This window comes from Zeugodacus cucurbitae, chromosome 4, assembly GCF_028554725.1.
Source record: "Zeugodacus cucurbitae isolate PBARC_wt_2022May chromosome 4, idZeuCucr1.2, whole genome shotgun sequence".
NCBI lineage: Eukaryota > Metazoa > Arthropoda > Insecta > Diptera > Tephritidae > Zeugodacus > Zeugodacus cucurbitae.
In genome coordinates, this window is record NC_071669.1 from 45,989,108 (window position 1) to 46,003,487 (window position 14,380).

A 14,380-nucleotide genomic window follows, 5' to 3' on the forward strand; every position below is an offset into this window, starting at 1 on the left:
AGTGCGGCTTATTTGTGAAGCGAGCAAAAAATACAATAAATAGGTGCAAAAAATATTGACTGAAAATTAGCAATACAATGTGCTTTTTAATTCATACAAAAACTAAATAGTAAAAATAAAATAATAAAAACTCTGCCGCAACTTGCATACATTTCAGGTTCTAATATTTGTTGTTGTTGTTTGTTCACTTGTTTAGTTTATTGCCCACCGTTTTTATTACAGCTACATATGTTAAGCGCATACGCTCACTTGGCTTTTGTCTGGTGTTTAGCTTTTATTACACAATTTTCATAATCTACACGTTCGCACATAATTTACACTTGAATACGGTTCGCGCTCGCTTACTAACTTATTTATTATTAGCAATTAAAGTAAGCGCAACGACAACTCATGTCGCGACCGCCCCTCATATGCATCAGCACCAAGTGACCAAGAAGCCACTAGCCACTGTTCACTGGCCATCGGCAGACCGTTGTTGGCCAACAGCCGAGTGTTGCGCTAAACAAAGCGAACCGTCAACCCCAATTGAGCGGTTAAGCGAATCGAACGTTGTGTCGTTTGTGGCTGCAACCATATTTGTGGTGCCGGTGGCAGACGTTGTGGCAGTGGCTGTGCTGATATCGTAAATCCATCAGCGGCCAAATTTGTGACAGGCTTTGACAAATTTTTAAGGCCCTCAAAGAAAAATGCCGCCAAGAGCCAAATGGCACCAGTCCTGGCTACTACTATGGGGTAACGGTGTATTTATTGCTATTGCTGGTACTAAAGCCATATTAAGATATGCATGTATGTACATGTACACATATATGTAGATATAGTATGGTCAAAGTAATCTTACATAATATGTGTATGTTTTTTTTTTGTGCGCAGGCCGCCAAGGAAGTCGTAAATTCCTTGGCATAAAAACGGCTCTGCAAGGACTAAGAAAATATATTGGTCAGTTCGAACGATTGCAGAGTAGTATTTTCTAAGTTTAAATAAATGTTACTATTACTATTATATATACTAATATTTCGTAAGACGGGATAAATAACTATTTATTATCAAATTATATTAATCTGAGACCAGAAATATTTATTCAAATTATTTATTTATTATTTTGCTATTTTCAGTATCTCACGGCTGGTGGTGCATTATCCAACCTGCATCCCATCTCGCAATCTCCATTAGCTGCCTCCACTCCTGCTCATCTACCTGCCTCGATCAGTCCACCCTCTAATGGACACGACAGTAATGTGAGCAGTGCTGGCGGTGGTGTCGGCGATCACAATAGCGGCACACTAACACCTGACCCCGCATCGCAACCTTCAAATACCGGCACACCCAGCGCGGCTGGTAGTAGTGGCAGCGCTAGTGGCAGCATCGATAGCAGTTCCTTGGAACCATATGGAACATGTGCAACTGTCGATCCAATGTCGGGTATACCGCCAACATCAGCAGCACCGCATCCGCTCTCCACCGCCGCAGTTTGCTGTGATAATGGTCGACCAGTTATGACAGATCCGATGACGGGTCAAACGGTTTGCTCGTGTCAATATGATCCCACACGTTTGGCGTTAAGTAGTTACGCTCGTATGCAGTCGGCTGCGGCGGTGGCAGCATCGGCAGGTGTACAAACACCTAGCGTGGGCGTGTACGGTACACCATATCCCTCGAATGAGCAGAATCCGTATCCCAGTATTAGTGTGGACAGTGGACCGTTCTACTCAAGTTTGGTAAGTTAAAAATTCGTTAGTTAGAATACTTAAGGCATCTGGAACTCTCATGGCGTTAGTCAGATATAGCAAGTTTAATGTTAACGAAATTAGATTACTCCTTCCGATTTTATTTTGGAAAATTAGTTTGTATCATTTGGGGAAATACCTTTTCCTTCTCGTTATTATAAAATTGAAAAAATTCATTGGTGAAAGTAAATGCGCTCCGATTAATTTTTGTAATTCATCAACAGTTTCTATGGTAACTCCTCAATCGTATATACATTCTCTACAAACCTTCAAAATGATTATCTATACCTTGTCAGGCTTTATCATTAAATTTAGTTCTTAGAGTGCGAAATTTGGGTCTGTAGCGTCATTGCTCTATAATTATTTGAAAATCAATATTGGAAAAATTTACAATAAAACAAGTAAGGAAAGGCTAAGTTCGGGTGCAATCGAACATTTTATACTCCGGCAATTTATTGATAAATTTTTAATAAGATAACACACAATTCTACCCATATATTCGGCATAAAGTCCAATAGAATAACGAAAATTATCATAAATAGTATATGGGGACTGAGGTAAATCCTAAACCGATTTCACTCATTTTCACCACCAAGATACAATATATCGAAGACTATACGCTCACTTAATTTTGCTAAGATATATCGTATATGAACCGATCTATAAAGCCCGTAATTTTGAAAATCCTATAATTAGGTATATGTGTAAAGTCTTATTCCGCTATCTTCGTTGGTTTCTAATGTATATATTATAAAGTGAACGAATCAGATGGAATTCAAAATTGAGTTATATGGGAAGTAGATGTGCTTGTAAATTGATTGCGCTAATTTTTCATCCGTATTATCAGGGTGACCGTATTTCATTGAAATCGGTCGAGTAGTTCGTGAGATATGGTTTTTCACCCATAAGTGGTCGACGCCACGCCTATTTTCAATTTTGTAAAAAAATATGGTAGTACATAAAAGAGACGACTCTAGTTTACGAGATATGTACAAAAAACTTACTAGGGGCGGAGCCACACCCACTTCTCCAAAAAAATTACATCCAAATATGCCCCTTCATAGTGCGATACCAAATTTTACTTCCATAGCTTTATTTATGGCTTATGTGTTTTCGGTTTTCGCCATTGGGCGTGGCAGTGGTCCGATTTTGCCCATCTTCGAAAGCAACCTTCCTATGGTGCCAAGAAACACGTGTTCATCAAGATATCTTAGTTTTTACTCAAGTTACAGTTTGCAAAGACATTCGGATTTGAAATTCACTCTTCACCCTGATCGCTTTGGTATACATAACCCTATATCTAACTCGTTTAGTTTTGGGTGTTACAAACAACCGTTATGTGAACAAAACTATTATACTCTCTTAGCAACTTTGTTGCGAGATTATAAAAACAAATCTTTAAAATTTCATCAAGATCGATGGTTCAGTTCTTTACAAAATTAGTACATCCTAGTGCTACTTTATGTATCGATAACTTTATTATCACTAATTATTTAGATATATTTCACTTGCAAGTCTATGACATTTTGATCTCTGTCTTTAAATGTTTCACGTCACGTGTCTTAAAGTTCGTGCTCATACACTCACTATTTATACGAGTTTTAAAGTAGTGGTGCAAAAACATTTCGGTTCCGCTCTTTTTCATATATAATACCATATGGAGATGCACTTTGTGGGCATTTTCATTTGCTTTTGTTTTTCTACTTTTTTTGTTGCTTTATGTTTTTATTTCGCTTTCGCATTTGTTTTCTATATTTGTCGTTTCATTTATAAGCTTGTAAAGCATTTTGTGTGCATTTATACAGTTGCTTTGCGGGCATATGTGGCTAATTCTCTAGCGCCCACCACCATCCCTAAACCACAACAACAACAACGTACCGGCCCGAACCGCCAGCGCCATTGTCCACAAATAGACATATTGTGGGGCTACATATTCGCTGCACGGCGAACTAAATGTCACTGTCATTCTGCCTTTTGTTTTTGTTTTTATTGCGGGTACCCGAAGATTTTTGTTGCTCTTTTTTTGCTCTTGTTGCCTATACTTGTATGTGTGTGTCGTGTCGTCTGCTTATTTGGTTTATTGTTGCTGTACTTTTCTTGTTCGACTGCGGTTTGCGGATTTGCATTTCGCATTTCCCCATTTCCACTAATTTCACTTAGTTTTCCGCCCTTCGCTGCCTCGCCTTTGCTTTGCATTTGGCACATTTGTTTGCAAGTTGAAGGTTTATGCTTCACGGAACTTTTGTGCCATTGACGTTGTTATTATTGCATTCGTTATTATTATTATTATTATTATTATTATTATTGTTCACTGTTGTTTTTATACTTCTTTGATTGTTGTTGTTGCTTGGTGTATCTAAGCATCGTGTGGCGTAGCGTCTTATTTTCGCTTTGCCGTGAGGTTTTCCCTGTCGGAAAATCAAATCTGTTGATTTCTATATTCATAAGAGGAGATGTGGTGGGATTTCTTCTATTAAATAATAAAGCATGATTTTAGCATTAATCAAAATGGTCCAGTTCTTCTTATCGAATACTAAACTCTTCTTCATCTTATCTTTCTAAAACAAATAACATCTTTCCGCAACCATTAGATATCGCATGAATATTTGACTCAGAAAGCTGGCTCTTTAAACATATTTATCGAACTATGGTAAGGTACTCCTATCCACCGGATCTGATATCGATCCCAACTTATGTCCAACAATATATGTATAACTCGTCTCAACAGGTAATGACAAATCTGGTATGCATTTCCCTAATCGATTAGCCGGATGCTTATTGGACTTGCATTAATTAAGCTCTTAAGGAAAATTATACTTACATATAGGAGGTATATATGTAGATTTTCGCTAAAGCTTATCTATAGTTACTACAACAAATTATACTTACATATGGGATGTATATATGTAGATTTTTGCTAAAGCTTATCTATAGTTACTACAACAAATGGTTTTAAATCTTATCTTGAATCCAAATAGCACATAAATAGTAATGAATTGGTATCAGGTCCAACATATGTGGTGGACAAGAGCCTCTCGAAGCTTCTATGGAGTCACTATTGATGTGAAACACAAGTCCTCTCCAATGCCAGCATTTTCTAGGCGTTAGCTTTCTTCAGACGGTCTAATAGCCAACATAAATAAGAATTTGGCAGTAGGAGAGCAACTCATAGTAGATGATTCAGTCCCACCAAACACATAGCAAAACCTTGACCAGCTCGACCACTACCGTTTCCGCTTGACATTTTCGTATGTGACTCACTTTTCATCACCAATTACCATCGCTTCGGAAATGGAGCAATGTTGGGATTCATTCGAGATGAAAATTGAGCTGAGTTTTTTTTGTGAGACCCATGCATCAATTTTATTTTTGAATCCAGCCTTATTTAATTGGTTTCAAAGAGTTTTGGTATGCAATGTTTAGCTCGTCGATCCCGATTTCTTTTATATTGTCGATGTGTTTGCCAGTTGGCCTTTCAGAGCGTCAACGTAGTAGGTAGGTGTAGTGGATGTCGAACGACGCACCTGTGCTTTAGGAGACCCAGACCCCCGGGTCTGGATTCTCCTCACACTACCATGTCCTCATTGAACCAATAGTGGGTCTTGATGAAAATAATTAAATCAAAAAGTTTCAACTGTACTACTTCCGATATATCGTCCAGGAAACCGAGACCTATTATTTCCATTATTTTCTTCTTTTTTTGACAGCTTCTGCAATCATGTCTACCAATAAAAACAGTGTCCCATTAAAACTTCGACCAGAGTTCTTATATAGAACATTCTAAATTACAACAATCGGCAATAGAGGCCCATATTCCATTCAGGCCACTTGTGTTTGCTTGTTGAGCAGGTCAGGGAGACTCTGTCATCTCTATGCCATATTTGACATCAAAGAAGACAACACGGATTAATTTTTATTAGACCGTATATGTAGAGATTCTAATTTGAACACAAAAATATTTGGAGATTATATAAGTAGATATTTTTCAAACATTTTAAATGTCTACAGATACATAAAAGGTAATCTGTAAATGGATATTAGACTCTCAAGATCACCATTTATAAACTACCGAAACTTTAAACGAAGAACGAAATCCTTTGCATTTTCCTGCTGGTAAATATATTCTCAGTGCAATCCACCTTCCGTACCATAATATGTGCATAAATGCAATGGGTGTCTTCCAGCGTATTATAGAAGTTGTTCAGCTTTGACGATTATTGTTATTGTTTTGTGTGCAGTGTATAGTACACAGCGTATTGTTGTTTTTGTTTTAATTGTTATTCTGTTGTTGGTATTATTTACACATAAAGTCTTATGTGCATTTTAGTTTTTTTTTAAGCTTGCCTCGCCTTTTTATAGTACGTCTGTTGCATCTTCTTCTGCTTAATGCTTCTCAGGTTTCCACTCATCGCTGAACCGCATGAAGCCGAATGAGTAGCTGAGCTTCGATGCCTATCAACTACCGCCCTTCCACCGTATGCACTGCTGTCAGCACCTGGTGCTTTTCCATCTACGAGTATGTGTTCATGCCTGTGCATCTCGGCTGGTGCATTCATTTCTGCATGCCAGTTTAATGTGACGTCCGTCCGTCTGGCGGGTTAATGTGCTCATGTTATGACAACAATTATTGTAAATGTCACAAATTAGTTTTGCAATTAGTTTTGCATATGTATATTGGCTTTATTGTTAATTACGCCATTGTTTTTGTAATGTGTAACATGATGCCACACATTTTGTTGTGGTTTTGTTTTATGTCTTTGGCTTGTCACGAAGATTATTTTTTGAGGCTTATGCATATTTATATACACTTATAGAGATGCATATCTTTAGTAGTAGTCAACATCGCCGATTAAAATTGAATGAGACGCATTCAAAGGCTTACAGTTTTCAGTGGCTAAGCTTTAGTTCTTAATTTAAGGGGATTAAAACAATATATACATGGAGATTTAGAGGTATTTCCCGTTCATTTGGTCTACAGTATAGTTTTTGTTTTAAGAGCAGGGAGTTCCATGCTTTTTTGAACATGTCATTGTGAGACTTTAACCCATTAAACCTCCTACCTAAATATTATTGAGGTAAAATATTTCGTTGATATATAACAAGTTGTTTTTCGACTATTTAGTATACACCTTGACTTAGCAGATAATCTTGAAAATGTCTCGTCTTTGTTTGGTGATTTTTATGATAATTATTTTCTAGCAAAAGTGGAAAGTATCTATTAGTCCAGTATTTGAAGTATATGGTTTGAAACGCTGATAATAGTTGATGTTTTGTGATTTATCGCCAAACTATCTGAGCCTCGACACACAAGATTGGATTTAAAAGGCTGTCTGTTGGGCTTGGGTTATTTGGCATCACCTTTATAAAACAAGTAAGGAAGGGCTAAGTTCGGGTGCACCGAATATACTATATTTTCCCAATTTATTGATGTAAAATCATCATATATGAGGGCTGAGGTAATTCCTGAACCGATTTCACGCATTTTCACCACCAAGGTACATTATATCCAACACTATACGCTCACTCAATTTTGCTAAGATATCTGGCATATATACTTATCTCCGATATATGCGGAATAAAGCCCACCGTATTTTTGAAAAACCTATAATTAGGTATATGGAAGCTGGGGGAAGTTATGACCCGATTTTAGCCATTTTTGGTGCAGAAATACACTATTAGAAGAAAAAGATTTCCTCTGAATTACATTAAAATAACAGAGAGACTTACCGATATTTTCGGTGAAAACTTATCCTTAGGCACTGTGCTCTTCATGTTCGATACCCAGGGCTTTGAAATGTTATGGTCCGATTTCGACAATTTTTCCACAAGATTTCCATAGATGATATTCAGTATTTGTGTAAAGTTTTATTCCGCTATCTTCATGGGATCCTAATGTATATATTATAAAGTAAACGAATCAGATGGAATTCAAAATTGAGTTACATGGGAAGTAGGCTTGGTTGTGAACTGATTTTCGCCATTTTGTGGTCGTGGCAATGAGCCGATTTCCATGGTGACAAGGAACCCGTGTATCAAGATTCATCAAGATATCTTAATTTTTACTTAAGTTATCGCTTGCACGGACAGATGAAGAGACGTACTACAGGCATCCGGATTTAAACTTCACTCGTCATCCTGATCATTTATATATATATAACCCCACATCTAACTCTTTTAATTCTGTATGACACAAACAACCATTATATGAACCAAACTATGTATAATACTCCGTGCACCATGTATATGAATATAAAAATCCAATGCAAAACCAAAAATATATTCAGTTCAAATAAATGTCAAATAGATTGTCCGTTAATAGTATCAATATACTATATATTTTATATTATTTTTATGGGCGCTTGTACACAAACAACATGTTTAACTCAATGTTCACGTATGTACATAAATAGATATGATCTCCTAGTTATTAACTACTCAATACGCCGTCAGCACTAACTGCATATAAACATAAAAATAACTATATGCTGCCGCACAGCGGTGTACCATGTCAATTGGCTTTGAAGCTTTTTGTATAATTTGCAATCTTAAGCGAATGACTAACAGAGCAACCCACTGCAATCCGCAGCAACAACGGTTGGCATGTTCTATAGCTATTCATCATTTTTAAAAGACATAAACAGTAATAAATATTTATAACAACTAAAATGTATTATGTGGAGTGAGAAGCCGATTGCAATGCGTTGCAAATAAAATTAGGGTGAGTAAGATGAAATGAAATTCAATATGAGTGTGTTCGCACTCACACACATACACCACTCCATATATGTATGTATGTATGAGCGTTTGAAATATAGAATTAAAACTTAATTTGCGCTGCGTAATTATTGTGTAAAAGTGATTGTTGAACATTAGAGTGGCACAGCCCAATGGTAGTATGTGTAAATTTGTGAAAAATTATATGCTGCAAAATGGCAATGCCACAGTGTGCAACTAGTGCAAGCATATATATGTAGAAATATGTATGTTTGAGCTGCAGCATATTATTTATGAGCTGTAAATGATTTCTGGCTTTTCTTGAAGAAATTTTTAATTGACTAGCAAATTTGCAATTTTTCGCTATTATTCATATTGCTAATGATGTTGTACGCTATATAATATAGATTTTATTGTAGTTGCTGGTAGCTGGTTAGCGCATGCGTGTAGGCAATTGTGCGTTGAGCGCTTGGTTAAAGGAGTTTGTGTGATAATATTCACACACATATACTCTATATATCAAATATATGCACTTTCTTTATTCAATTATTTCACAAACTAAATGGATAGGCACTTAGAAAGCAAAAAATATATTTAAAAGACTGTTGGCACTTTTTCAAACCCCTAGCGAGTTAAGCGCATCATGCGTTTTTATCATTTACTGTAAAAAACTAAGTAGATACGCACTTTTTCAGCTGATAGCAACCCCAACGTGCTCACGCACTCAAGCTGTTGTCAGTTGCACGCATAATTAACGCATCACAGCAACAACAATAAAATATTATATATAATATATTATATAAAGACACTCATAAACTCACACATATGCATGTGTGCAGCTCAAAGTCACTGCCATGCCACATCAAAGTCAACTGCCAATCCAAACATGCATTCATGCCACAAGCGTCCAACGGAGCGTATGCGCAATCTTATTTATCATTTCAGCTTGACTGACAGTTGCCAACGCATACATACATACAGACATGTGAGCTGCATAACTTAGAAGCAAATAACCAAGAGTTGTGAGCTAACTTTAACGCAGATTTTGCTCATAAATATTTGCTAATAATTATTTTTTCACAATATTTTTTTGTATATATATATGTATGTATGTATGTAAGTATGTGTATGGAATTAAAGAAACATAAATATCAGCGTAATTATTTTTGCGCAAACGCCTATTTTTCGAAGCATGAAAACGCACGTGAAATCAATAATGGATGGTACGTTAGCACTCATGTACTCGCGTACAACCCGTAAGAGCCCCTCTTTAATTAAGCGATCTAATTGTTTTGATTGCATTAAGTCGCATCACACAATGCAAGGTGCGAGCGCGTGTGCTTTTATATATAGAGTACATACATATATACATACATATATAAATATAAAATTGTGCTGCTTGACGTGCGTGTGGCTATTAAAGGCGCGCATTCGTGTGAATGCCCATGCGCATGCGCAACGCATATTCGCTACAAACTGCATCGGCGACTTTCGCATTTATTTTACACACGTCCGCACATACATACATATACATATTAAACATACTATATAATTGCAATGCGCGCCACGATTGTGAAAAATTGGTTTGCTTGTAATTAGCTGGTTGCTGCTGTGCTCGCTTTCAGAGGCACACTTAATGTACACTTGCTTATTATTTATTATTTATTAGGTTTCACAGCACTGAAAGCATTTCGAAATACTATTTACTTAACTTAGCATAGTGTGTAGGCATACGTATCTATTTTAATAAAACCCAATAAGTAGGCAACTATGTAGTTGAAAATCGCGTGAATAAGTCAAATTAGCACAAAACAATAAAATGTAAAAAATTATTAATAATATAGTTATATATTTAATTGTGGTATTTTTTTTTTATATAAGATGATGGAAAATTTCAGTAAATCTTACGCATAACGGTTTATATAAAGAGAATTCTCACTGTTGCACGTTAGGAAAATAAATTTTACTTAAGTATTTCGGTTTCATAAATTTGTAGAAACTTGTAGCGTAATGGTTTTGTGGCGTTCGTTGTCATAATAATGTAGCTTCTTTCAAAGCATTTGACGTATTTCATTTAATTATGTAAAAAGCGCTGACAGGTGAAACGCAACAACTCATTTTCACATTATTGAAATTATAATTGTAAAAGTCTATATAAAAGATATAACCGAACATTCTATATTCTCGCATTGCAATATTTATTTTGGGTGAACATTTATGAAATTGGTTCACGAATTACCGGATTAATCCCCATATACAATGATTTTCTTTAGTCTAGTGGAATATGGGGTCAAATTGTGCCTTACTTTAATGAAATTTGGTGGAAATATGTTCCTGAATATAAACCTTCCCCAAGACCCAATATACCCAATTTAGTGTATATATTGGTATAGACTCGTGGTCTCGTTCCCATAGCTCTACTAAATATAATAAAGTTTCACCAATACCTAAAAATGTTTCTACTCTATTGAGCTTTGCAAATTGCTATAGTATAAATGTTCAGTTACATCTAAGCTTTTCTCTTCCATACTTCCATCATATTACAAAATTGTCTTTTGGAACGTATTCTCTGTGACTGGTTATTTACATCTAATGGTTAAAATGGTGATTCAGTTCTCAATATACATCTTCTTCTTCTTCTTCTTCTTGACTGGCATAGATACCGCTTACGCGGTTATAGCCGAGCCCACAACAGCGCGTCACGTATCTCTTCTTTTGGCAGTTTGGGGCAAATTGGAAACACCAAGTGAAGCCAGGTCCTATTCTTCGACTTCCACCAGCGGGTACTGCATCGAACACTTTCAGAGCTGGAGCACTTTCGTTCATTCCTTCAACTCGTTTCTTAAAACTTAGTGATGATCCAATTTCGTTAAGACGTTTAAAAAGTATGTCCCCTCGAGGTCTGAAAACTAGGCCTAGGTATATGGCGGCTAAAAACTTATCTTTCGTCTCAAAGTTCTCAAGTTTTGAAACAAACAGAAGTAATACAGGATCAGATATGGGAAATACGGCGTCTGGTGCAGCAGTTTGGGTGTTGAACAGCTTGACTGTGGCGACAACGGAGATTAGCCAAATATGATTATTTTTGGTAGTCAAGGTCGTCAAAACTTCTGAATTCCGGATAAGGAATTCCAATGTCTTCTTTAGACCTGGTTCGCTGATTGCATCCACTGTTATGACTATTCATTGGTCTGTGATCCAAGATCCAATAGATCCATCTTTATTCAATGGTTACGAAATTACGCAGAAACTCCTCTTTCTTTAACAATAAGTACTATAACATGTATCATGGTTACCCAGGCTTAAAGAAGGCATATTAAAAGAAATGAACTTGAGCAAAAGAAGTGAATATGTCTAAATGAAATTACAATGAAAGGAAATCGGTGCTCTGAAACAACTTTAAGTTGATTAACTAACAACTACAAACCTTTTAGAAATTTTCACATGCGATTAAGTACATATTTTATTGAATTTTCTTTACTCTCTTGTTAGCACAAAACCGCTAACACAAACCCCATTAACGAGCTCAAATATTTTCATAATTATTAGCGATTAGCTCAACGCGCTTTGCACTTGTTCCCATTCCGTGGAAAGGATTAAATCTAAAAGGGGGTATTTTCAAACAAGTTGTTTCACACATTGCAGACGGCCGCTGTGGCAAGTAATGGGGCAAGTTATGCGGCAGTGGTCATTCACTCACTCAAAGTGCGCACAAATGAAATGAAATGAAGAAATTACGCTGGAATGTAACAAAGCCAGTGCTCCTTGGGCTCCTTAAGCTAATGCCGAGCAGCACGAAATAGAGCTATGCGGCAAGTAAGTGGAAAGTCAAAGATTTGCGTTTGAAATTCAAATTCTACACTCGAAGAGTCGTGTATTTTCGTGCGATAATTGGCGGCGAGTATTTTTTAATGAGCGCGTTAACATGCGTACCAACGCACATACACTCAAATACTCGTAAATATATTTACTGCTGTTTGTATGTGCGTGTGTGTGCGCAAATAATAATTTATAGGCATATATTTTTGCATGTTCGTTGGCATTTGTATGTGTACTATTCCGCTTACAATTGTTTTTCGTTCAGCGAGCTACCTGTGTTTAATTTCTCTTGCGAGCGAGTGAACATCTTAATCGCTTAGTAAACACTGACAACAAAAAACTATATGTATAATTGCTGCAACAGAACAGTGGCAGGCACAACTCAAATGTCGATAGCCGTGCTGACATTGTTGCTGGGTGAAACGCTTTGGCTGTCTGGCTGAACAGTCTCAACTGACGAATCGTGTGCGATTCCGTTGTGAGTAGTAATTATATTGTATGTTTTTGCGAGGAACAAAACACAGACGAGGAAGCAATTGTGGCAGTCGAATACTCATAAATGGTAGACGCCTATTATAGGTGAAGGATAGGAAACGCCAAAGCAAAATGCATTGCACTTCGTGAAAAGTAAAAGAATGCATATGAATGCAAATTTGTCTATCAAAGAAGCAGACAACAGTTATTAATTTTTTTTAAGTTACTTTTATGGGGAAGTGAGTATAGAATTTAAAAATTCGTTAGCACATAATAAGCACTTTTCGACCCTTAAATAAAGGAATACAACATTGAAATCTGTTTGCAAATGTAGCTTCTGTATCTTCCGTATCTTCTAATAATATATTCCCATTTCACTTGTACCCAACTTTGTTTTCATCAATTTTAAAACAAATCAGCTCGTAATTAAATACAGAATGGTTCCGTGTCATATGTGCATATCTTAGTGCCACCAAAATGTTGTTGATTTGACTTAGATATATCGTGATATGGAGACGTTAAAACTGGAAAACGCGAGGCATGCTTTGTTTACCTCAAATTAGTACCAATGACTTCAGTCGAACATAGTGTAGGAGTAGAACCACATTGGGTGGCTAACAGCAATTATAGTAAGAAGCGCCTTCTCTGCAAACAAGGTTCATTCAGTTTTCCATGAGTCAATTGGTCGGTTCATAGTAATTTTTATTTGAACTTAAGAAAGATATTTTGTTCTACCTAAAATCACATTAGCGCAAAATATTAGCAATTCAAGTTTCATTTGAAAACCTAGTTAATGAATATTCTTTCTAGCTGAATTTTTATTGATACTGATGCTATTACATCAAAAATTTTGAAAGATATTGGAACTCACAAACACTGCAAAACTGCTTTTTGGTTGACCATTCGTTTGATAACTTAATGAACAACTGGATAGTGTAAGAATCAACATCTAGGCTCCAGTTCAATGATCAATAACTAAATAACAGAGAAGAAAGCAGTATTTGCTTTCTGTAAGTTTTCTCTTAAAAATATTAGATTTTAATAAGTGCTTTGCTAAAAAAATCAATGCTACATATAATTCCCTTCATATTTGTGAATATGGTTGTAATTAATATGAGTACTAGTAAATTGGTTAAAAAAACAGGTTCCAATATATTTTTGGAGCTCCTTTACTTCTTACGACATTCTCAATACATCACTGTATCCACAATAATTTTTACTGCGTCAAAAGTGATGCCATTGTATTACCGCCTCTTTATATTTAAGTCGAGCTCGTTTAAAGTTTTGAGTATATTATAAACGACAATCCTTAAAAATATGCAAAATGTTCTCGATTGGTCTCAAATCGGGACTATTGCCTGGTATATGGAATTATTCCAACTATATCCAAATATTAAAAAAAAATCTCATGAAAATACAGTGAAACTTCTCTAACTCGAATCACCATAATCCACAAAAAGCTTCGAGTTAGAGAGACTTCGAGTTATAGAATTTGCATTAAAACATATAAATTTTCAAAAAGCTGTAAAATAAGATTTAGACACTGTTTTATTTATTTACTTCGCAAACATTTTTATTTACATACGTTAAAAGATGTATTCTGTAATTTTCTTTGTTGCAGTTTGCTATTGAAGTATGTATCCCATGCC

General features: G+C 36.0%; 1 protein-coding gene across 2 annotated transcripts in view; it reads left to right on the forward strand.

Moving 5' to 3' along the window:
* The window catches only part of LOC105221038 (homeobox protein araucan-like), an 87,490-nt gene that overhangs the window by 20,525 nt on the left and 52,585 nt on the right, over positions 1 to 14,380 (forward strand). For both annotated transcript variants that reach the window (XM_011197684.3, XM_011197685.3), the window contains exon 2: positions 1,113 to 1,715. In XM_011197684.3, coding sequence (XP_011195986.2) covers positions 1,113 to 1,715 — 603 coding nt within the window. The remainder of the gene's footprint in view (positions 1 to 1,112; positions 1,716 to 14,380) is intronic.